Below are 24067 nucleotides of genomic sequence, written 5' to 3' on the forward strand. Positions count from 1 at the left end.
TTGGGGTGGCAAGTTTGTGTGTTTCTTTCATCTCTTTGACATATAAATCAGAAAGGTAAGTTCCAACCTTTAAAAAAATAAAACAAGTTACATAACTTCCTAAGAATGGTAGAAATTCAATTACAAGTTGCAGGCCATTTCGAATGATACAAAGAAGGGTTTGTGACATGTTACACTCATCTAACACACCTATGTTATATGCGGACAACCAACAATGCTGAACTCAATTTGTACCCTTGTCTAATTGGCAGGAATGGGAACTCAAGTCAGTGACTCAGACTCGAGTTACAAAAATGTGCATTTTTGGCTGACTTGTTGACTCATGAGTCGCGCGCATGGAAGACTCTGAAAAACACTCGAGTCAGGGCCCCCCTGACTCAGTACTCATCCCCACGCATGCTGATTCGAGTCTGCCTGTGTCTAGGTGTGCTTGCTTACTGTTTTTGCAGCATAAAAAACCCTATGGGGGTCATCAATTAGACCGGGAGAGCAGCGGGGAGTTCCAGCCATGAGGCAGGGAAGGGTTAATGTTTTCCTCTTGCAATGAATAGGAGGGGGGGAGGCAAGAGTGCGCTTTTTGCTTGTCTGTGATAGGAAGGAACAGATGATTAATGGATGCAGGAGGAGGAGCCCATGGGGGTTCTTGCCTTGCGATTGGCTGCAGAACTCCAGGGAGAGAGAAAAAGGAGGTAGCGAAGTTGGGGGGAGGGAGATGGTTTGTAGCAATCACGCTTTACTCCGCATGGCTGTTACTTGGGTGGAGGAAGCCTCACTGGCTGCAGTGGGACTACTTCTGAGTAGGGCTGCAAAGGTTCAAATCGTCCTGGTTAGCCTCACAGCTACTGCTCGTTACTCTCCTCTCGCCGCTTCTGTCCCTCCCACCCTCTCCTGCCCTCTTTACAGATGGGACAGAGCAAAAGGGGAATCTTTAAAGTGAACTCTCTTTATCACTCTCTCTCACACACACACACAGCCCAGCAGCAGCGATAGGCTTCTTAAAAGGGGGGAGGACTCAACTGAGTCCTTTAGACAGTGGCGGACCTCCCATTATGTTCAATGGGGCAAATGCCCCAGGCGCAAGCCTTTAGGATCCTGCGGAAGCCTCTCCGAGGCTCCCAACGCGGTCGGAAACTGTACTTCAGTTTTCTGGAAACTTCCCCTAGCATTGGGGAAGGTTCAGGAAGCTTCTCTGACGCAGCATGCAGTTGCACAAGGCTCCGTGAGCCTCAGATGAGTGGGGGGATGGAGTTGCACGCAGGGGGAGCAACTGCCCGCAGGGGACGCCATTGTGGACCTTTGCCCTGGGGCATGGGACTGGGGATGTCCACCACTGCCTTTAGAGTTGCGAAGGAGTGATTTAGTGACTTGGAAAGTGTCCCCATTATGACTGTTTTTAAGTTGAGTTGTGGGGGGGTGGAGACTCTAGACTCGACTCAAGCCCCGTTGGATTTTCCCATCACTGCCAATTGGGCAATCAAATGGGATCCTATCTTTCTAGAACTGGGTTTGTCATTTAAGTGGAAAGTCAGATTTTGTAACACTACAGTCCTAAGAAAATAGAGAGAATATTAAACACACAAGAGGCACAAAATAACAGAGGCAAGAACAGTCTTTGAAAGGTACATAATGAGAAAAATGGAAATGCAAAATACAACTGGAAAAAATAAGAAATGGAAGAAAGCATACTAAAAATCGTCAGTACAGTCTGTAAGATCATAATGGATGTCTCTTATACTTTTCATTGCCTCCTATTAAGTTTTTTCCTCTGTACATGCCACCTGAATCTGTTTTAAAATTTCTATTTCTGAAACAATGATACTGTCTGTCTTAGTACACTTTCAGAGCTGCTCTCAGTGGTCAGAACTAATGACAAATTCCATCAGTTGTTAACTTCCTTTCAAGTTCTAGGTGGTAATCAACATCTATCTAGCATTCAAGGCCATCACACTGATTAATGTTGCAATCCTATACACACTTTCCTGGGAGTAAACTCCACTAATTCTGGTTGGGAGAAAAGATGGTGGTGGTGCATGTGAATTTCAGACATGTTCCATTTGGCCCGTAAAACTGCACTTCTGTCCCCTGGCTTACATGTGAATAGAGCAGACTTGCATTTTAAGAAACAGGTCTTCTTCTGTGGCTTTTGTTGCCACACTGCATACAATTTGGGACCAACACAGTGTTCCTCCTCACTTAGGGCTCAGTCCTAACCAACTTTCCAGCACTGGCATAGCTGTGCCAGTGGGGCATGTGCTGCATCCTGCAGTTGGGGGGCAGTCATGGAGGCTGCCTGAAGGTGAGGCAATGTTTGTTCCCTTACCTTGGAGCTGCATTGCCCTTATGTCAGTGCTGGAAAGTTGGTTAGGATTGCGGCCTTAGTCAATCATATGCTTAATATTAAACCACATTTTGCAAGGGCTGCCAAGATACTGGCAGGATCAGGCAGCAAGTATAGAAGGAGAGATTCAAAATGGAAGATGTGAAAAGAAAGTCAAATTCCTGAGAGTCTGCACTTGGAAAAGTCAAACAGCAGCAAATGAAATTTAAGCCATTCTTGCCCATTGCATAATACCTTTCTTCTGCGCATAAATAGGATCTTCTTATGAAATTCCAAAGGGGGAGGGGAAAGAAACAGATCAGTGAAGATTGAAGAATTAAAAAAAGAATATATGTTTATATAAACACGATAACATCAATGGAAAAGTAATGCTTAAATAAATTCTGAAAAACAGAAAAGAAACAAATTAGGTAGGGAACAATGAAAAGGAATTTAAAAGGAATGATGAGGAGAAAAAAAAACACTCTTCAGCTCAAAGCCTTGTTAGCAAGCTGTTCAATGAACTAAAATGCAGCAAGACAACCACAAGGCTGGTCCTACACTGGCCATGCTGCTTCAGGCATGCAATTATTCAGGGGCCCTTGCATAGACACAAACCTTACATGTTAATTAGAGTAGGAGGAACTCAGCTAGGAATATGTATTGATTTGTGCATACCACACTTTAACCCAAACAAAGGAGGTGGTGGGCTGCAGATTTTTGTTTGTTCTGCCCTATCTGCTGTTCAGTGATAGTTCTGTATCCTTTTGCTAAGAATTGTTCATATATTTCCTGATAAAACATTGCCTAATAAAGGCAAAAAGCTTACGCACATGAACTCTGATCCCAAAACCAATAAACTGTATCAGACATTTGATGAGTGTGCCTGTACCTGCTGCCTCCCAGAATGATCCCTCCACTTCACAATCTGCCTTGAAATGGGATATATGTGTTTAGGTAACAAGCTCTTTGGGTAGTTTGGTAAAATACTGCAGCCCAAGAAGTGGTGGGATAAAGGAAACATAGTACATGTGAAATGGCCCTCAGTCTTCCATATTCCAATAGGGAGCAATAAGGTAAAAAGAGATGGTTGGTTCTTTGGGGGGGGGGGGTGTCTCACTACCACAGTTTCCATCTTTTTGCACAGATTTTACTGTAGTAATCATGCCTTAATACCTGTATTCATTACTGCTTTTGAAAACTTCATGAGCTTAAACAAATTGTATAGCTAACAAAATCGAATATATGGTGACAGAGTTATATTGCAACATGTATCTGGCCTGTCTCCAGCATTCCCCTACAGCAGGGCTTTTCAAACTGGGGTGTCGCGACACCCCAGCCTGTGGGCCCTGGCCTCTGTCCCCTTAAGAAGTGGTGGGATAAAGGAAACATAGTACATATGAAATGGCCCTCAGTCTTCCATATTCCAATAGGGAATATGCTCCACTTTCACTTTCACAGCTGCAGGGAGCCCTGCAGAAGGTCGTGCTGGGCTCCCCACATTCTGGGGAGTGCACCTAAGCCCCTGCAGCCCCCTGAGACGCTGCACCGCTGGCTTCACCCCCCCGCCCCCACAAGCACTTACAGTGGCTCAAACTCTCCACAAGAGTTTGAAAACCACTGCCCTACAGTTTAATCCCCAAATACAATTATTTGGAAGTTAAGTCTGTAGATTTCAAATGCAGTGCACATTCTAGAGAATACTTGAAAGGACTGCAATTCTAATCTGATAAAGGGCCAAGGTGCATATGACAACACGGGCCATGGTGTGCTTGTTTTGTCTTATATGACAGAACGTGTGTGGGGGCGGGTGTGTCCAGCTCATGTGGCGTAGGAGCACAATGGGAAAGTTTTTCATGGAGCAAATACCATCCATGCTCCCATCTGCATTGGAAACATAATGGCAGGTAGGCTCAAAGCCTCCTACCACCTTTCACATTTCTACTCTAAATAGCTTCTGGGAATCTATTATTTCAGAAGAACAGCTTCGTTAATTGCTGGCAGCAAAGGAAAATAAATGCTATGGCACTTCAATGCTTTCTTTCTGACCACTTAGGCCACAAGAAACCAATTAGGCTCAGATTGTGACCCCAATACAACCCCAATCCGCCACATGATACCCACTTCTAAATTTGTATATGGCTTTCAGCTTTTCAGTCTTCCATGCTTTCCTGTTATCTCTTCAATGCTCTGCTTTGTCCTCTCAAAAAATTCATTAAAAAAACCCCCATATTATATGGTGGTTTTACCCCAGTATAACCCAATTCAGGTTGACCTGCAGCCTAGCTTTGGGTTTCCCTAAGTCACCCGTTGAAGCTGAATGTTTTAAAATGCCAGTGTGTGTATGTTTTAGAATACAGGCATACATTGCTTAACCACTGTCCACTTAACAATGGACCTCATATATGATGGTGGTCAAAGCACCACAAAGAGGCTCTTAATGACGCACTCAGGTCTCCCATGGTCTGCAGCAGAAAATCTGTTTACATAACAAAGAAGCTCTTAATGCAAAGAAGAGGCAATCAGTCTCCAGTAGCTTGTGAAGCCAGCTAGTTTCTGGTAGGGAGTGTCTGTTTACACAACAAAGGTACTAGATTGGGCTGAATGTCCGCTTAATTACCTAACAGCATAACAATAGGGATTGGAGAAGGTATCCCCATCATTAAGTGAAGCACATCTGTACCACCTGTGACTCAAATAATACAGATGCTAGCCCCTGCTGCTTGCAAAGATAGAGGAGGAATGAGGAGAACAATTTGCATGAAAGATAAATTAATTGGAAGGTTGGAGATAAAACAATCATATTTGTTGTATTTTCCAAGTTGCATGACTTTCAGGCTTTTAGTAATTATTTGGGAGGGACAGAAAGAACAGTGAAAGTTCTTAATCACCCCAACGGGTGGTATGTTTTAGTCAACTAGACAAAGACTATTCCATCACTAGTAGCACTGTGTTCATCCAAATCATTTAATTATGTGCCATCTAACAGGAAACAGGCTTCAGCCCTCTGGCTCACTACAGGTTTCCAAGGCAGCTCTAGAGTTCAATCAAGTTGCTTGCAACTGCACTACCAGTTTAGGCAATTATTTTTCTAACCACCAGCTTTCACCTCTGTTGAAGATAACAGTATAGGCTCATGTTAACAACTCCAAGTTAAAGCTTGCTTGTTCATAGTGCCATTATGATTCAGACATAATCTTACAGAGATTACAGAGTGGCAATTGCCACACTTACAGAGTGGCAATTTTGATTACTAAACCATATTTCATGCATAATGTGGTCACCAACATCTTCAGGCTGAAACACTGACAGCTCAAATCCTAAGCCATTTCACTGTACTAGCTCTAAATCCTGGGCAATTCCTATCCACCAAGTACACAATATATTTAAAATGGTTACAGTTTCATTCAAATTATATTCAGCGACAGAAAATTAGGCCAGGTAATTAGGAAAAGGTACTTGTGCTGTTGACGCTAGTGTGGAAGACAAATCAAGGCTTACGCTTGTGTCAAGCTGTCTATCATATAAGCGCATAATTTTAATTAGTACCTCCTTAGGTATTTAATTATTTCAGTCAAACACATGAAGCCAGGAACGACATTAACCAGGATAGAAACTCAAGGTGTGGATTGGTTGTACAGTCTAGTTCAAGTTGCTAGGCAATACACACAGTTCATTTAAGCAATCAGCATGCTGCTTAACTGCAGCCATAAAATATATTTGATGATAAATAGGCAGAACCATAAACAGATGTAATTGCAATATAGTTAACTTCCATAAGTCAGAACAAACATAGGAAACAATACCATAGAAAGTCTATTTTTATTGCTATTAGTCACTAGTTCCTACTCAAACTAATTAGAAATAGCCAGAGCTTCTTCTGAAACATATAGCATTTACATGGCTATTTGACAGAATAAGTTTTTTTTTAATTTGTTAGTTATATCCTCCAAAGAATCACCTTATAAAGCAGAGATTATATACATGTTATATATAGAGCTGAGCTACAACTACTTACCTAGTTTCATGTTTGTTCTTGTGAATATCATTTTTTTGACAAAATTTTACACTCCTTGCAAACACATCTGCATGTGTTTGCAAAGGGATATTTTATGTCCCTTTTCCCACTGAGTTCTGCTGTTTTTCTTTCCTTTTTGATTGGTCCTCACTATTGTTTGATTTGACTGGTTGGGGCCATCCAGCAACTTTGCTGATAACATCGCAACCATGCGTTGCAATTTCATGAGTTGGTATAAAAAAGAGGCATGTGGGTTGCCAATCAGATTGAACAGCAGTGAGGGCAAATGAAGCTGAGGACAGTAAGGTCAGAGAAGAAAAATGGGACTTGGGTGAAGTAGCAGCTGGGGGCTCATAAGCATGCAGGTTAGTATCAAAGCAAATGTGAATATTCAGGGAGCAGCATATTTCTATGGTAATTAGTTGCCCTGTAGCAACTAAGAGCCCAATCCTCTCCAATTTTCCAGTGCCGGTGCAGCTATGCCAATGGCACATGTGCTGTATCCTGTGGTGGGGAGGCAGTCACAGAGGTCCCCTCAAGATAAGGGAACATTTGTTCCCTTACCTCGGGGCTGTATTGTGACTGCATCAGCACTGGAAAGTTGGATAGGATTGGGCCCTAAGCTCTTTGGGACCATCTGTAATAGGTCAGAACACATCATTAAAATAATAAAGATTAAATTAATCAGTGGGCAACTCTGGGAGCCAAGGAGAAGAATGATACTTGATTGGAGGATAAGACAACCAATTTAAGAATTGCTTTCCATTTTTTTAAAAGCATAATTTTGTTTCTAAATGCTGAGCCTCAACAATGAATAATAGAAATGATAAAAAAGCAGGTGTTCTTTTATTGTGGTTTTTATAATTAAGTTTTTTCAAAGTGAAACTAGGATGTATCTTGGGCACCTCATTTCAGACTCACCAATTAACTGCCAAGGGCATTTTGATAGTACCGGGTAGCTTTAGGTTGGTAATAGTAGGTTTATACTGTTATCCTAAAGGCGGCCCAGTGGAGTTCAACATATCAGTAAGTGGGCCTAGGATTGCAGACTTAGGCAGGGTTGCTGAAGACAAAGAAGCAATTCTAGAGAAAATAGATTTTCATCTTAAGACAACCATCTTAATAGGATCATCTTATGGAACCCAAACAAAGACATATGAGGTAACTTTTAACAAGGTTTCAAGGAAGTTACAAAATCTGCTCAAGAACTCAGGTATGGGGGAAATTATGGCAATAAAGGAAAACAGAAAGTTTTATGAAGTGATATGAAAATTATTCCATTAAAATATAGGTATAGTATTAAAATAAGTTACTCCCATTAAGGCATATTTTAATAAGATAGGGTTTATAAAGAATTTGTACACTGAAAGGCCATAGAAATGATAGATAATAATACTTTGTTATCACAATGAACTAAAACTTACAAGCTGACATCAAGACACCTCTGAACTGAAATGTAGATCTATGTGATGTGCTTATAATAAAGCTCTCTTGTATCTCATACATACTGAATTCACACCTAATAGTGCTTCCATGATAGCTTCTATGAAGTACCTCATGGCTTAGTTTCTATATGAAAGAGGAGACCATTCAAGCAGATAGGCTTTGAGGGCAAGGCCTGAGCTTTCATTTCATTATTGTTTTCTAAAAGACACTGGGTTGGATCCAGAGAGCTTTGGGACCCCTGCACACACACCCAGAAGGCATCTCCAAAAGTTCGGAGACACTCCCTAGAAGAGAGTGGTATCAAGTGAAGGAGACTGCATGGATAGGGGAGTATTGCCAAAAATTGTGCAGAAGCACCTTGCATGAGCAGAACCTCAGGAGAAGTTTTTCGGGGTTGCTGCATGGAAGAGAGGATAAGAAAATGGTGTTGCATGAACAGACTTCCAGTTGTGTGGTTCTAGTCTCAAACCACTAAGATCAGACAAGATACAAACGCATAGACAAAAACCACAATGCCTTTGAACTCCTATGCATCTGGGATTTTGCTTGCTCCTTTGAACAGACAGAAGCTTCAAGGCAACTTAGCTTTGCTTACTCTTTTTCCTTATGATTTGCATATTTTTGTTGTATTGGGGGATTTTTTTCATAAATTGGAAAAAGGAGGCAGATGCACAAGGGAGTTAAGACTTCTAAAAGAGTATATTTTCATTTTGTGCCACATCTGTTTTTTTTTTTAAATAAAAGTAACTCAATCCATAGATGACATGAAGGCAGACACTTGTACATATATAACTAACAACAGTCCTCTCAGTCAAAAACATGTGAATGACACACTCTCTTAAGTCCCAACAATTAAAACAATTCCGTCATTTTTCATAAGAACTGTTTAGCTTCCTATAGCTACTAAACCAATATGACCATGGGTCATAAAACAATTCCAGTTCTTTAGTCTGTGCAGAAGGGGGTTACTCTCAAGGTAGGGAGTGTCATACTGAAAGGAAACCTAGCAGCTATGGCATGCTAAATACGCGCTCAGGTAACTGTCTCCTTTCACTGATGAGCAAGGATCAAGTTCTCAATTTAGAGCGGGTGGTGTTAAAGATCTAAATAAGGCAGTGGTTTCCAAATTTAAAGCTCCAGGACCCACTTTTAAAAACAACACTCTAGCTTTATGAGACTAAAAAGTAAAGAAATAAAAGTTTCGCTCAAGCCTCTGTTTTTATCCTTTTTACTATAGTGGGGAGGCTGTATTCTGAGCTCCAGGTTCATCAGATCAGAACCATTCTAGTGGCTTTGCATTGCCCTTCACCTGGCCTTCGATGAGAGTGAGGGCATGGTTGCCTGCCTACTCACAAGTAAATATGCATGTGTGGCTCAGTTTTGCCTTCCATAGAGGGCAATACATTTTCCTTGCAAATTTGGGAGGAGGGACTTTCTTCTCTAGACTTTGTTGGGGCCTGCATTCATCAGATCAGGATCATTCTGATGGCGCTGTGTTTCCCTCATCTGTGCTTCAAAGTGGACCAAGGCACATTTGCTTACTTGAGAGCAGTGCTTTTTTTGTAAAAAAAAAAAAAAAAAAGGTGCAGGAACTCACAACTTGATAATCTTTTATTTATTATTTTATTTATTTTTATTTCTATTAGAAAAAAAGCCCTGCATATATACATACGTGTACATATATATGTATACACACACACATACATGAACATATGAACATACACCTCCAAACACATACGAACAACCCAACCAGCCCCCTAGACGTCCACCAGCCCCCCCGAAGGAGACGGCTCACGCCCTGCTCGTCTCCCGGGGCGGCTGGCGCTGAGGGCGGGGCTGCCCCTGCCCCCCGCAGGTAGACTGCTGCTGCCCAAGGAGGCTCCATTCTGGCCTCGGCGGCCAGGTGCTTCCCCTCAGCAGGATGCAGTGTGCCCGCCCCGGTCTGAGGCAGCCCACAAGCCGCTGCCCTTCTTACCATTGCGCCGCGGCTCCTTCGTGGCCCTGAGGCGAGACCTGGGCCTGAAGGCCGCCATGGTCCTCTCCAGGAGCGCTTAGCAACCGACGCGCACTGCCGATTGGCTCCCTAGTTGCCATGGGTGGGGCCCCCAGTCTGGTCCCAGCTGCCCGACTGCAGAGGTAGGAAGGCGGCTAAACTCACCCCTCCGCTCTGGTCATGGCCTGATCAAGAGCTTGCATGGTGACATTTGGGCTAGGTCGAGACTGGTCCTGGCTGGCAGGTGGCAAAAGCCTGAAGAAGGTTGTTGGCACTGCTCCTGCCCGTCCCCGTGGCTGCTGGCTTATTTATCGATACACACACACGCACGCACGCACGCACGCACGCATGTATGTATGTGTGTATATCATATATATGTATACGCACATACATACACACACATATATACACACACAGAGCGTGACGGTGAGAAGGGCGGCGGCTCGTGGGCTGCCTCAGACCAGGGCGGGCGCACCGCGTCCTGCTGAGGGGAAGTGCCTGGCCACCGAGGCCAGAATGGAGCCTTCTTGGGCAACAGCAGTCTACCTGTGGGGGACTGCATAAAAAAGGTACTGGAACGCTGTTCCGGTGCATTCCATTAGAAAAAAAAGCCCTGCTTGTGAGTAAACATGTGCTTCTCATTTAAGTTTCCATAGGGCTTAATGCATTTTTCTTATTAGCATCAGCCTTCCAGTTTTGCGACCCATCAAAAATCAGGTCCAACCCATAGTTTTGGAACCACTGACAGGCTTCCACAAATGCACTCGCCAGCTTGCCAAGAACAAGTGGCCCTTGCCCTGTGGTACGCTGATGCCTAGTATTACAGAGATACTGTATAAAGATATGCTCTTTTCCCTCTCATACAACACCAGAACCAAGGACATCCACTAAAATTGGGTGTTGGGAGAGTTAGGACAGACAAAAGAAAATATTTCTTTACTCAGCATGTAGTTAGTCTGTGGGACTCCTTGCCACAGGATGGGGTGCTGGCAACTGGCCTAGATGCCTTTAAAAGGGGATTGATCAAATTTCTGGAAGAGAAGTCCACAAGCCATGATGTGCATGTGCAAACCTCCTGACTTTAGAACTGAGTTACCTCAGAATGCCAGATGCAAGGGATGGAATTGGGATGCAGGTCTCTTATTGTCTTTTGTGCTCCCTGAGGTATTTGGTGGGCCACTGTGAGATAAACAAGCTAGGCTAGATGGGCCTTTCACCTGATCCAGCAGGGCTGTTCTTATGTACCCAGAATTCCCAGCATAGTCGAGAGAAAGCTAGAAACAACTAGGGTCTTCAATACTGCTTGTAAGTTATTTCTGCTTTTTAAAAGCAGCTCTAACACAGAGTTCCACCTTTAGATGCTAACTCAAACTTAGAGCTATAAGTTTTGTTTTGAGAACAAAATGGCTAATATTATAATGCCATTGTACAAATCGATGGTTAGGCCACACCTGGAGTATTGTGTCCAGTTCTGGTTGCCAAATCTCAAAAAAAGACTTCGTGGAAATGGAAAAGGTGCAAAAGAGAGCGACTAAGAAGATTACTGGGCTGGGGCACCTTCTTTATGAGGAAAGGCAATGGCATTTGGACCTCTTCAGCCTAGAAAAGAGACGCCTGAGGGGGGATATGATTGAGACATACAAAATTATGCATGGGAAGGATAAAGTGGATAGAGAGATGCTCTTTACACTCTCACATAACATCAGAACCAGGGGACATCCACTAAAATTGAGTGTTGGGAGGGTTAGGACAGACAAAAGAAAATATTTCTTTACTCAGCGCGTGGTTGGTCTGTGGAACTCCTTGCCGCAGGATGTGGTGACGGCATCTGGCCTGGATGCCTTTAAAAGGGGATTGGACAAGTTTCTGGAGGAAAATTCCATTATGGGTTACAAGCCATGATGTGTATGTGTAACCTCCTGATTTTAGAAATGGGCTATGTCAGAACGCCAATGCAAGGGAGGGCACCAGGATGCAGGTCTCTTGTTATCTGGTGTGCTCCCTGGGGCATTTGGTGGGCCACTGTGAGATACACAAAGCTGGACTAGATGGGCCTATGGCCTGATCCAGTGTGGCTGTTCTTATGTTCTTAATATTTTAAACTAATTTTTATTCTAGTTCTGTTCCAAAATGGGGTCTTCACAGTAAAAAAACGTTTTACATCTGGCAGTCAAATGAAGATGTATTGCTTTAGGGGACCACTTGCAGCCCTGGGGAATCCCAATGTGGCCCACAGCATGTCCCCAGTCTTCAATGCGCCTCTGGCCCTCTGGAGACTTGATGGAGCCCATGTTGGCCCAATGTAACTGCTCTCAGCGTGACTGTTTGACCTCTCTGGTGAAATGTGTAACGAGGTCTCCCTCCACTGCTTGCTGTTTCACGTGTGTGATGCAGCAGCGAAGGAAAGGCCGGCCATGTTTTGTGCAAGGCCTTTTATAAGTCTTGAGCGATTGCAAGACCTTCATTCATTCACATAAATTCCACCTCTAATATATTCATTAATGTAAATTTATGTAAATTTATTCAAATGTTAAATGTAAATTAATTCTTTTTTCCCCGGGCACCCCCGATACAGTGTCAGAGAGATGATGTGACCCTCCTGCCAAAAAGTCTGGACATCCCTGCTTTAGAATACAACAGGGATAGAATGTAAGAACTTTCAAGTTAGATCCGACAAAGGTCCCTTTAGTCCAGTATTCTGTCTCCTACAGTGGTCAGCCAGATGTTTCATGGAAGCTCATGAGCAAAACAGGATGGATACAGCTATCTTTATTTTCCTCCAAAATGCTTCTTGATGAATTTAACTTCATTTCCAATCCTATAAGGAAGACTTCCATCACAGTAATGGAGAGCATTCTTCCTAGAACAATTTACTTGCTAAACTGTATGACTGATATAGCACTATTTAGCAAACTTGAATATCATGAGCTTTAACATCATAAATTGAATATTATTATTGTTTCTTAAGTGGCTCTCCATGACATTCCATTCATATAAGTGACTCTCATTCTAAAGGTGGTCATCCATACTCTGCAAACTTGGGATGCACAGAAAAAAATATTTTAGTACTAGTGACCATTTTGTAATTTTGGTCTTTACAAACCATGCATAAAGCAAACAAGTCAATGCCTAGCAACAGCATGTTTTGGGGAGGGATTGGGCTTTGGAGAGTTCTCCCCAAACCCCACCCAACAGCTTTCCTTCAAACTAATTAATAAGATTTTCAGGCAAAAATGTTAATCCAAGCAAACCATCTCAACAGAAAGCACAAGGCTCTTACCATCAAAGCCGTCTTCTTCTGTTCCAAGTTCATCATCTGAGCAAATGTTCAGCACGTTGACTAGCATCTCTGTCACTAGAAGGGAAATCAAGTAGAAGATGTGAGAAGCTGGTACAGCTACTGGATCCATCAAGAGGGCTATCAGAGTAGTAGGGTTAATGATAGTCATGGCAGAAAACACTCAGCATATCAATGGCACAGAGCTTTTATTATATAAGCAGGAATATAGAGAGAATGAGGGTCCAAGATAATAAGGATGATGGGTACAATTTACTGCTGAAACTGAAGGATCACTGCAAAAGTTCCTGTTTTTAAACACATTCATCCCACTCTTTCAGTGTCTGAGTTACACAGAAGGAAAGTCCAACGTTCTTTTCTCAAAAACCTACTTTTCAGCTCAACTCAAACAGTTTTGACCAGACCCTCTACTGGTCCATTTTGGTTTTGCTACTCACCCTCCCCCCAATATACTAGGCACAAGGGCTGAGGTATTTGGGTGCTGTCAGTTACAAAAAAATAAGATATTTTAGCTAAATACTTAGAAATGTTTGAATAGGGAAATAAGGCATTTCTATATCTATGAATCCTCTGTACCATAACCAAAACCTAACATTGGGTGGCTGCTAATGCAAGTTGACAGCATGTCTTCAAAGTAAGGACTCCTCTGCACCAAGCATTCCTTTGATTTTGCTGAAAAAGCAGTATGTTTAACCAGGCTCAGAGGTCAGCCTAAGGCAATTCCCAAACTGTTCCTACCTCATAGCAAGTTGTAGGGCATCTACAGCCTATATTACAGATCCCATTTTATAAGGGAGATCTGCATCAATGACTTCCAGAACAGCACCAACTGAAAGAAGATCCATGAATGGATATATGCTTTGCACTTACACCATTAGCTTAGAGAATAATACAGAAGAGAGAGAGAGAGAGAGAGAGAGAGAGAGAGAGAGAGAGAGAGAGAGTCTCAAAGCACAATAATGCTTCCTTTCAGTAATGAGTAGCCGGAAATTCTGAAGAGATTTCTAGACTGCCCTTATGGCCAATGTTGCTCAAGGCAACTTAACAGCTTCAACAATAAAAATCTGTTAAGCATACTAAAAGCCCCACACATATATCAGACATGAAATGATGGAAAGTAAAGCAGCAGAAGTCATTCATATACAGATTGAGCCTCATTATTTCTCTCTCCAGGCGCTTAGAAAGGATTATCTTTCTTTCAGGTGTTCAGGGAGAAGGGAGGGGTTTGCTTGGAGAGAGAATGATTAATGGATTGTCAGCCGGCTGCCATCTTTCTAACTATTGTAAAGGACTGTTTTCCTTTAACTTAAAGGGCCCTTCTCATCATGTTGAGATAAAAATCTATACAACACTAAGAGTAGCATTTTAAAGGGGTGCATTTTTCCCCTTCTCCAGGGATCAGCACATTCCTTCTCATCTGCAGTGGCCATTCATGTTGAGTCAAACCTCTGTATAAGAAAATCCGTGTATAACAAGGTTGGACCTGTATATCACCCGCCTACACCCAGACCAAGCCCGCAACTGTGAGAAATGGCAATGACGATCCAGAATAGTGGACCATGCCATCACATGGGACAAATGCTAAAGAAGAAGATTATATCTATATCTAAATCAGTATCAAAATATTTTAAAAGCCCTGCAGAACAAGCATGTGTTCTCCTGGTTCCAAACGTTATGCAACAAGGGCTGCAATCCTAACCATACTTTCCTGAGAGTAAGCCCCATTGAACAAAATAGGACTTACTTCTGCGTAGACCTGGTTAGGATTGTGCCCATAGTATCTTGGTGGCTTTTCCTGGGAGATTAATTCCAAGGTTGTGCTGCCACCACACAAAAGACCCTAATCCATTAAAAAAAATATTCATTCAAGCAATTTCACCCTGCCTTTTGCCCCAAACAAGGCTCTCAAGGCACCCCACAACCATTTAAATACAAACACTATTCAATATCATTGGAGAGCTCTCAGATTGTTCTTGTGATTTAACCACAATTGAAACCTTGACCAGAAGAGATTGTGAAGAGCTCCAGAAGGATCTCTCCAAACTGGCAGAATGGGCAGCAAAATGGCAGATGCGTTTCAATGTAAGTAAGTGTAAAGTCATGTACATTGGGGCAAAAAATCAAAACTTCACATATAGGCTAATGGCTATCTGATGTGCCATTCAGCTGATGGCTGATCAGCTAATGGCATAGGCTGATCTGATGTGACAGATCAGGAGAGAGATCCTGGGGTCCTTGTGGACACCTTGATGGAAGTGTCGACCCAGTGTGCAGCGGCAGTAAAGAAGGCTAATTCCATGCTTGGGATCATTAGGAAAGGCATTGAGAATAAGACAGCAAATATTGTAATGCCATTGTACAAATCAATGGTTAGGCCACACCTGGAGTATTGCGTCCAGTTCTGGTCGCCACATCTCAAAAAGGATATAGTGGAATTGGGAAAGGTGCAAAAGAGAGCAACAAAAATGATTACTGGGCTGGGGCACCTTCCCTATGAGGAAAGGCTACAGCATTTGGGCCTCTTCAGTCTACAAAAGAGGCGCTTGAGAGGGGGACATGATTGAGACATACAAAATCATGCAGGGGATGGACAGAATAGAGAGATGCTCATTTCCCTCTCACATAACACCAGAACCAGGGGACATCCATGAAAGTTGAGTGTTGGGTGAGTTAGGACAGACAGAAGAAAATATTTATTTACCCCGTGTGTAATTAGTTTGTGGAACTCTTTGCCACAAGAAGTAGTTATGGCATCTTGCCTGGATGCCTTTAAAAGGGGATTGGACAAATTTCTGGAGGAGAAGTTCATTACGGGTTACAAGTAATAGTAGGTAATAATAAAAATAATAAAACTTTATTTCTATCCCGCCCTTCTCCCCAAAGGGACCCAGGGTGGCTAACAACATATAAACAGATTAAAACATAATTTCACAAACAGATAAAAACACATTAAAAAACACATTAGCAGAACCCATAAAAACAGTAGTCAGATAAAAGTCAGAATAAAAGAGCATAAAACAGCACTACTTAGAGGAATCAAGCCTGTAAAAAGCAACTAAAAGATGTATAAAAGATGTTAAAAAGGCCATGAAGTCAGAAGGCTTGGTTAAACAGCAAGGTCTTCAGGCCTTGCCGAAAAGTCTCCAGAGAGGGAGCCATTCTCAAGTCAAGGGGAAGGGAGTTCCACAACGTTGGTGCCACTACTGAGAAGGCCCTATTTCTTGCCGCCGCCCCACGTACCTCCTTAGGCGGCGGTACTTGTAAAAAGGCCTTCTCTGATGACCTGAGAGGACGAGCCGGATTGTACGGGAGTAGGCGATCTCTAAGATAGCCTGGCCCAGAGCAGTATAGGGCTTTAAAGGTCAAAACCAGCACCTTGAATTGGGCCCGGAAACGAATGGGCAGCCAATGTAGCCCCCGGAGAAGCGGACTGACAGAGTCAAACCACCTAGCTCCAGTGACCACACGGGCCGCCGCATTCTGCACTAATTGCAGTTTCCGAACCGTCTTCAGGGGCAGCCCCACATAAAGCGCATTACAATAATCTAACCTCGATGTCACCGTAGCATGGATCACCGTGGCCAGGTCTGCACGATCCAAGTACGGACGCAGCTGGCGCACCAGCCGAAGCTGAGTGAAGGCCCCCCTAGCCACCGCTGCCACCTGGGAATCCAGGAGCAGCTGCGAGTCCAGGTGGACCCCCAAGCTGCGGACCTGCTCCTTCAGAGGGAGTGCAACCCCATTCAGAGCAAGCCGATAATCCAGCACCTGCATCGAGGATTTCCGGAACAGGAGAGCCTCTGTCTTGTCCGGATTTAATTTCAGCTTGTTAGCCCCCATCCAGATCCTCACTGCTTCCAGACAGCGCTCCAGGCCCTCAACCGCCACCCTGGAGTCTGGAGGAAAGGAGAGATAAAGCTGGGTGTCATCAGCGTATTGATGACACCCCACTCCAAACCCCCGGATGACCTCTCCCAGCGTAGATATTAAATAGCATGGGGGACAGAATTGAACCCTGCGGCATCCCGCACTTCAAGGGCCAGTTGTGTCGAACAGGCATCCCCCAGCACCACCATCTGGGACCGACCTTCCAAGTAGGAGCGGAACCACCGCAAAACAGTGCCTCCAACTCCCAGCTCGGCCAATCGGCCCAGAAGGATACCATGGTTGATGGTATCGAAAGCCGCTGAGAGGTCCAGCAGGACCAACAGGGACGCACTCCCCCTGTCCAGTCCCCAGCGTAGGTCATCCACCAAGGCGACCAAGGCAGTTTCCGTCCCAAAGCCCGGCCTGAAACCAGATTGAAAAGGATCCAGATAATCCGCTTCATCCAAGACCCTCTGGAGTTGGGCCGCCACCACCCGCTCAATTACCTTGCCCAGAAACGGGATGTTGGAGACTGGCCGATAGTTGTTCAACACAGTGGAATCCAGGGAGGGCTTCTTCAGGAGGGGCGAACCACTGCCCACTTCAAAGCAGGTGGCAACATCCCCTCCCCCAAAGAAGAGTTGACCACCCTCCCCGTCCACTCAGCCAGTCCACCCCGGGCAGCTCTTATCAGCCAAGCTGGGCAAGGGTCAAACAGGCAGGCAGACGGCCTCACACTCCAAAGGAGTCTGTCCACATCCTCAGGCTGCACAAGCTGAAAAGAATCCCACAACACTGGACAAGCAGTTGCCAGGGGGACATCATCAGACATTGTCAATGTGGCATCCAAGTCGTAACGAATGCGATCGATTTTATCTGCAAAATGTTGCGCAAACACATCACAGCGGCTGACCATGTATTCCTCCTGGTCCACTGGCGGGGCCTGATGGAGGAGGCCCCGCACCACACAGAACAGTTCTGCTGGACGGCTATCAGCAGACGCAATGGTAGCAGAGAAGAATGATTTCTTCGCTGCTACCACCGCCACGGAATAGGCTCTATAATGAGCTCTACTCCGTGTCCGATCGGATTCATCACGAGTTTTCTGCCACCGTCACTCTAGACGCCTGCCCTGCCGCTTCATCCTTCGCAGCTCCTCAGTAAACCAAGGAGCTGCTCCGAGTCTGCGACGTGGCAGAGGTCGCTCCGGAGCAATCTCATCCACTGCCCTGGACATTTTCCCGTTCCAGAGGTCAACCAGGGCCTCAGATGAGGTGCCAGTCTCGGCAGTGGGAAAATCCCCCAGAGCCCTCAGGAAACCTTCAGGATCCATTAGCCTCCGGGGGCGGACCATAGAAAACGGTCCCCCGCCTCTGCGGAGATAGGAAGTCGCAACCAGCCTAAACCTTACCAGGAAGTGATCTGTCCATGACAACGGAGTGATCTTGATCTCCTCTACATCCAGATCACTGCCCCCGTGCCCAGCTGTAAACACCAGGTCCAACACGTGTCCTGCAGTATGTGTCGGGGCCAAGATCTTCTGGGACAGGCCCATGGTTGTCATGGCAGCCATGAAATCCTGAGCTGCACCTACCGCAGGGGCCTCGGCATGAACATTGAAGTCCCCCAGCACTAACAGGCGGGGGGCCTTCAATGCCACCCCCGAGATCACCCCAGTCAGCTCAGGCAGGGAGACTGTTGGGCAGCAGGGCAGGTGGTACACCAACAGAATCCCAATCCTGTCCGGTCCTCTCAACACAACATGCAGGCACTCGAACCCAGCAGACTGCTGGACAGGGCACCTGGTGAGGGAGATGGACTCACGATAGACCATTGCAACTCCCCCTCCCCGTCCCTGCAATCTTGGCTGCTGCAACACCTGGAAGCCTGGTGGACAAAGTTCAGAGAGACTAACGCCTCCCTCCACGTCCAACCAGGTCTCCGTAATGCATACCAGGTCAGCTTTCTCATCCAGAATCAAATCCTGGATGATACAGGTCTTATTATTCACCGACCTGGCATTCAAAAGTAGCAGCTTCAGATCCAGGGACTCACCGCCAAGACCACCAGGCATCCGAGAATTGGGGGAGGGACCAGAAGGGGAGATGATCTGCCTATGATTAACTCTCCTTCTCCTGTAACGGCCTGTCCGACCCCCAAGCTCTTGGTTTTAGAGGCAAGCTGCCTCTGACTGCCAGATGCAGGGGAGGGCACCAGGACATAGGTTGTTCCTGTTGTCTTGTGTGCTCACTGGGGCATTTGGTGGGCCACTGTGATATACAGGAAGCTGGACTAGATGGGCCTTTGGCTTGATCCAGCGGGGCTCTTCTTATGTTCTTATACTACTTTACTGCCCTCACTATACTGATCTACATTACCAATTTTTATCCCCATTTCTGCAAAATTCTCACAGAACTGATACTGTTCGTCATTTGTTGGATGGAAGAAATGAGTCCTGCTCGCTAAGTGTAGCAAGATATTTGCATTCTGTGTTGTCCAGGCGTAAATTTTTCTACTTCTGCTCCCCTGCATGTTGGTCTTGAACAGGGGCGTCTAAAGTTTTTGGTAGGATGGCCACATTATCTCTCTGACACTGTGTCGGGGTCCAGGGGAAAAAAAGAATAAATTTACAATTAAAATTTGAATACATTTACATAAATTAATATACTAGAGGTGGAACTTATATGAATGAATGAAGGGCTGGCCTTTTCTTTGCTGCCGCTACTGCATCACAGATGTGAAACAGCAAGCAGTGAAGGGAGCCCTCACCCCAAAGCTAACGCAAGAGGTCATGCTGAGAGCAGTTGTGTCAGGCCAATGCGGGCTCCAGCAAGTTTCCGGAGGGCCAGAGGCTCAATGGAGACTGGGGTCTCCCTGAAGGCCGCATTGGAAGTCCTTGAGGACCACAAGTGGCCCCAGGGCTGGGGTGTGGGCACCCTTGGTCTTTAATAGTGAATGGTTTTTGTGCCTGGCTGTTTTACTTTGCCTTGTTTGATGTTGTGTGTTGTTTTTTTTAAATCTTGCTCATGCTTGTCTTGTGTGCATTCTATGTTGTCCACTGCCTCTATTTCCTGGAAATTATTTTATGCCAATAAAGGTTTCAATCAGTTAATCAATCAATACAAACACTAAAGTATACAAAAAAATAAAATAAATAAAACAAATAATTGATATTTACAACTACAGCGAAAAACCAACACACTGACTGTCAGTGATAGACCTTGCACTCCTAGCTCTAACTTTCTGTAAATGGGGGATTTGGAGCAGGATCTCCTCAAGACATGTTATTAGAGATCAAAACTTCCAAGTCAGAGAGCATGATTTCTTTTGGGGTTGGGGAGTTTTAATCTGGTACTTCCTATTATGAATAATGAAGTTGTGTATAACTGAAATCCTTCATCTCGTACAATTACGAGACTGCTCCCGCACCTGTTATTTTAAAGTAAAATCATATACTAGAATAGTTTTAAGGAAGTTTCCACTCTTCTGTGCTGCACAGTTTTCTAATACTCTGTCCCAAGACATTTGTGTGGGGTTGGGGGAGCAAAATAGGTAGAATGGTGCAGGACAACAAGCCTAACTTTGAAAAATAATGACATAAAGAAGTCTGGTTTTAAGAAACAGGGATGGGGGTAGATGGTATACTGAGATTTCATTCCCTGGTAGCTTAACCCTCAAATGCACATTTAAAAAAATTCAAAGAATTTCAAACAAGGTATCCAGGTCCTAATCTGTGGATTCAGGACCTCAGTGAAAGACCAAATCAGGGCGTCCCAAAATGACCAGAAGTGCTTTTCTGGCACCACTGGAGGAGTTTCTGAGGCCCAAAGAGGCCTCATGTGGCCTATGAACATCTCTGGACACAACTGGAGAACATCTCAGGTTGTGTCCAGAAGTAATAATGGACTGACCTGTGGATTTGCTTATCCATGGATTTCAGAATCTGCAAGAGGTCAGGGAACGGATCCCTCACAGATACCGAGGCCCAACTGTATATGGAAGGAATAAAAGCATTTTTATAACTGCTAAAAACAAAAGTGAAGAAACATGATGGTACCAGACTATACTCTACTGCTGACCCTAAACAATATTTTGCCTTATGTGGGCTCATCCACACATTTCCGACATCCCCAAGGGCCATGTGTGCCAGTATATAAAGACTCCCTCAACTCACTGTATTCCATGGAGAAAGTAGTGGACATACCTTTCTCTCCAACAAACGGCAAGGACCAGGTGAAAACATCCATGAAATTGGGAAGCCAGTATGGATGAGGAGAACAGTTAAACTGTCTGATATTCATAACGTTGTTCTCATATTTCAATACTGCCGCTACAAAGGGGAAGAAAACAAAAATCATTAGCCCTTTGACATTAGCAATTACCTGGCACAATTCTCCATCAAGTGTGGTTAACTGAGGACAAAACTCATGGCTTGAAAACATAGCGAAGTATTGAGGTAGGCAGATAAGTGCAACCTGTAACACTGAGCTGGCTTGTCTAGACATCTTGAGCTAACCATATGCAATGTCTGGTAGGGCAAGATGGCTGAACAGGAAAAAGTGCCTGCAGAGGGAAGATGTTGATTCACTATAACTAATTGCTATAGCATCAGTGTTGCTGGAGTACAGCCCTTCTTCTCCCCAAGAGCCCAGCACTGATCAGTATGCATGCCCCATAAGCAAAAAGCAATTTTGGTGTGCGTGGGGAGAAAGGTCAACTTCTTCCATGCCCAGCACTTCCATGATCTTCAAGGCAGATACATGAGGCTGCTATGCACTAATCCTGATCACAAATCTCCATTAGTTCTGAGTGGTAAAGTGTTTGTTTTAATACAATTCCCTGCCCCTTTTCACAGAACAAATCACCAATATTTCTGTTGTATTTGTACAGAGAATATTTCATAATCTGTGTATAAAACGAAAAAAATATGCTGCTATTTGTATACAGGTCTTCCCTTCAACATAATAAGACATGTGTTGTTTCCTAAAAAAGGCAAAAATAATTTGCAAATCTTTTGTATATCCAAATTAGAAATGGGTCAGTGACCATCACCTTTGTTTCCTCATCAGTTTTGCTTTCATACTGACAGTTCAAAGAGTAACATTCAAACTAGATGTAATGTTAAACATATCATTTGCTTTATTATAATTATTGCTAATATTGTTATTAAAAAGTAGCTGTGCAAGGTCTTAGGATCATGATATGGGCAAAGGAAATTATACCCTTTGCTCTGTTATGGTTCTGATCTGAACTGCTCTCTCATGACTGTTCTGCATGCATTGGAAAGGAAGCAGCCATGGGTACAAGAGGCACAATATTTAAGTCAAATCTAGTTTAGCTCAGTATAGACTGGTTAGGAAAATGAATTGCAGCTATAAGAATAAAAAATCAGATTTTATTACAAATGACATGATTTAAATTCAACAATAATTTATGTAAATAATAGACTTTTTAAAAAAGCAACTAGAAAGAAGTCTCTAAAAATCCCTCTGAAAGAGCAGATGGTTGAAAACTTAAAAACTTTTAGGATTGAAAAACTATGGAGGGATGAAATAATTCCTTGAGGATCTAAAAGCAACTTTAACTTACATTAAAAATTTATATTACTGATATTGCACTCAAGTTATAAGTAACTTTGAAACAACCATTTAAACTGTATTTTTTTTAACGCTCTTCATTTTTGAAGGCTAGGAGGAAAGTATCTTGGCCATTATCTGAAAAGCAAAAGGGAAAACATGCTTTTATAACTGATCAATGTGAAAAAACTAAATAGCTACAAATATCCTAATTGAGAGCAAAGCTGAGATGAAAGAAAAACAGCTTCATTCAGTATGTTCTTGTAGTGCTATTGTGCTGTTAAATCTGTAAGGTTTAAGGACTGCCATTTCCCAAAAACTGTACAAAAGATAATTATACTGTCCATTAAGGTTTCAGAGAAAAATATTTCAGTTCTTCCCAGGATTTGTACTTACTATTATCAAATGTAATTGTATGATCCAATTGCTTCTGTACAAGGAGCTAAATTGTAGGTACAGAACAAAAAACTGTGCTGGTCATGATAGTGTAGCTCACCTGCCTTTAAAATCTAATTACCTGCAACTGGATATTTATCTGTTACTTATCTATTTTATTAGCAGCATTTACACCTGCCTTTTTATTACTAATGATATTGACTGATGGTTTTCTTGTGTCCACACAGCAGCTGTTGGTCCACTCATTCTGATACTTTTGAAGCATGAGTATTGTCTGAATACAGGGACTGGAAGAAGTCAGGTACCTTCCCCCACTCTGACATTAGCTATGCAAACTGCAAAACCTACCATGGCCTACTACCAATTCTACGAACAGATACAGAATTGTATTGCATTTTAGTTTGCAATCCCACACATTGTATTTATTTGCCACATTTTTATACCACCCTTCCTGCAAAGAGCTCAGGGTGGTATACATTTTTCCTTTCCTCCTCACAACAATCCTCTAAGGTAGCAAAAGCTGAGAGTGACTGGCCCAAGGTCACCGGCCCAGGAAACTTCATGGCTGAAGCAGGGATTTGAACCTGGATCTTCAAGGTCTCTCCCAAACCACTATACCAGTGATTCCCAAACTATGGGTTGTGACCCAATTTTTGGTGGGTCTCCCAAGCAGCTCCTCCAATCAAAACACTGGTGACAGAAAGATCAGATAACTAACTGTGTCAAGACCTGAAGCTAGATAGCTGCTATTACCCTGCAAAGAGCTCAGGTTTGCTCCAGCAGTTTGCAAAGAACTCAGCTCCTGTAGTTTATAAGCTTGTGCAAATAAAGAAAATAAAGTGTTTAAGCATCTTTTATCTGGTTATTATTACATGTAAATAAAAATATTACTTCTTCCTAGATCTCTTTTTTTAAGTCTTGTAAACCAAAGGGAGTAATGGGGGGAGGCAGGGAGGAGGCATTCCGGTGAGGGTGGAGTGGGAGGCGGGCAGAGGGTGGGGAGAGGGCGAGGAGGAGGAGTTATGGAGGGGCGGGGAGGAGACATGCTGGGGGAGGGAGGTGGGACCAGTGGAGCAAAGCTCCACCAGATCCAGAGCCTCGGTGCTGGGCTCACCACCCTACACGGAGGCTCTTGATTCACCGCCAACCTTTTTGT

At 43.8% G+C, this 24067-nt stretch overlaps 1 protein-coding gene across 1 annotated transcript in view; it reads right to left on the reverse strand.

Moving 5' to 3' along the window:
- The window catches only part of PPP3CA (protein phosphatase 3 catalytic subunit alpha), a 254857-nt gene that overhangs the window by 15306 nt on the left and 215484 nt on the right, over positions 1–24067 (reverse strand). Inside the window, exons 9-10 of the mRNA XM_066631723.1 lie at positions 21144–21269; positions 13055–13129 (exon numbers count right to left, since the gene is read on the reverse strand). Of these exons, the coding sequence (XP_066487820.1) occupies positions 13055–13129; positions 21144–21269 (201 nt within the window). The remainder of the gene's footprint in view (positions 1–13054; positions 13130–21143; positions 21270–24067) is intronic.

Source organism: Tiliqua scincoides, chromosome 6 (assembly GCF_035046505.1).
Source record: "Tiliqua scincoides isolate rTilSci1 chromosome 6, rTilSci1.hap2, whole genome shotgun sequence".
NCBI classification, from domain to species: Eukaryota; Metazoa; Chordata; class Lepidosauria; order Squamata; family Scincidae; genus Tiliqua; species Tiliqua scincoides.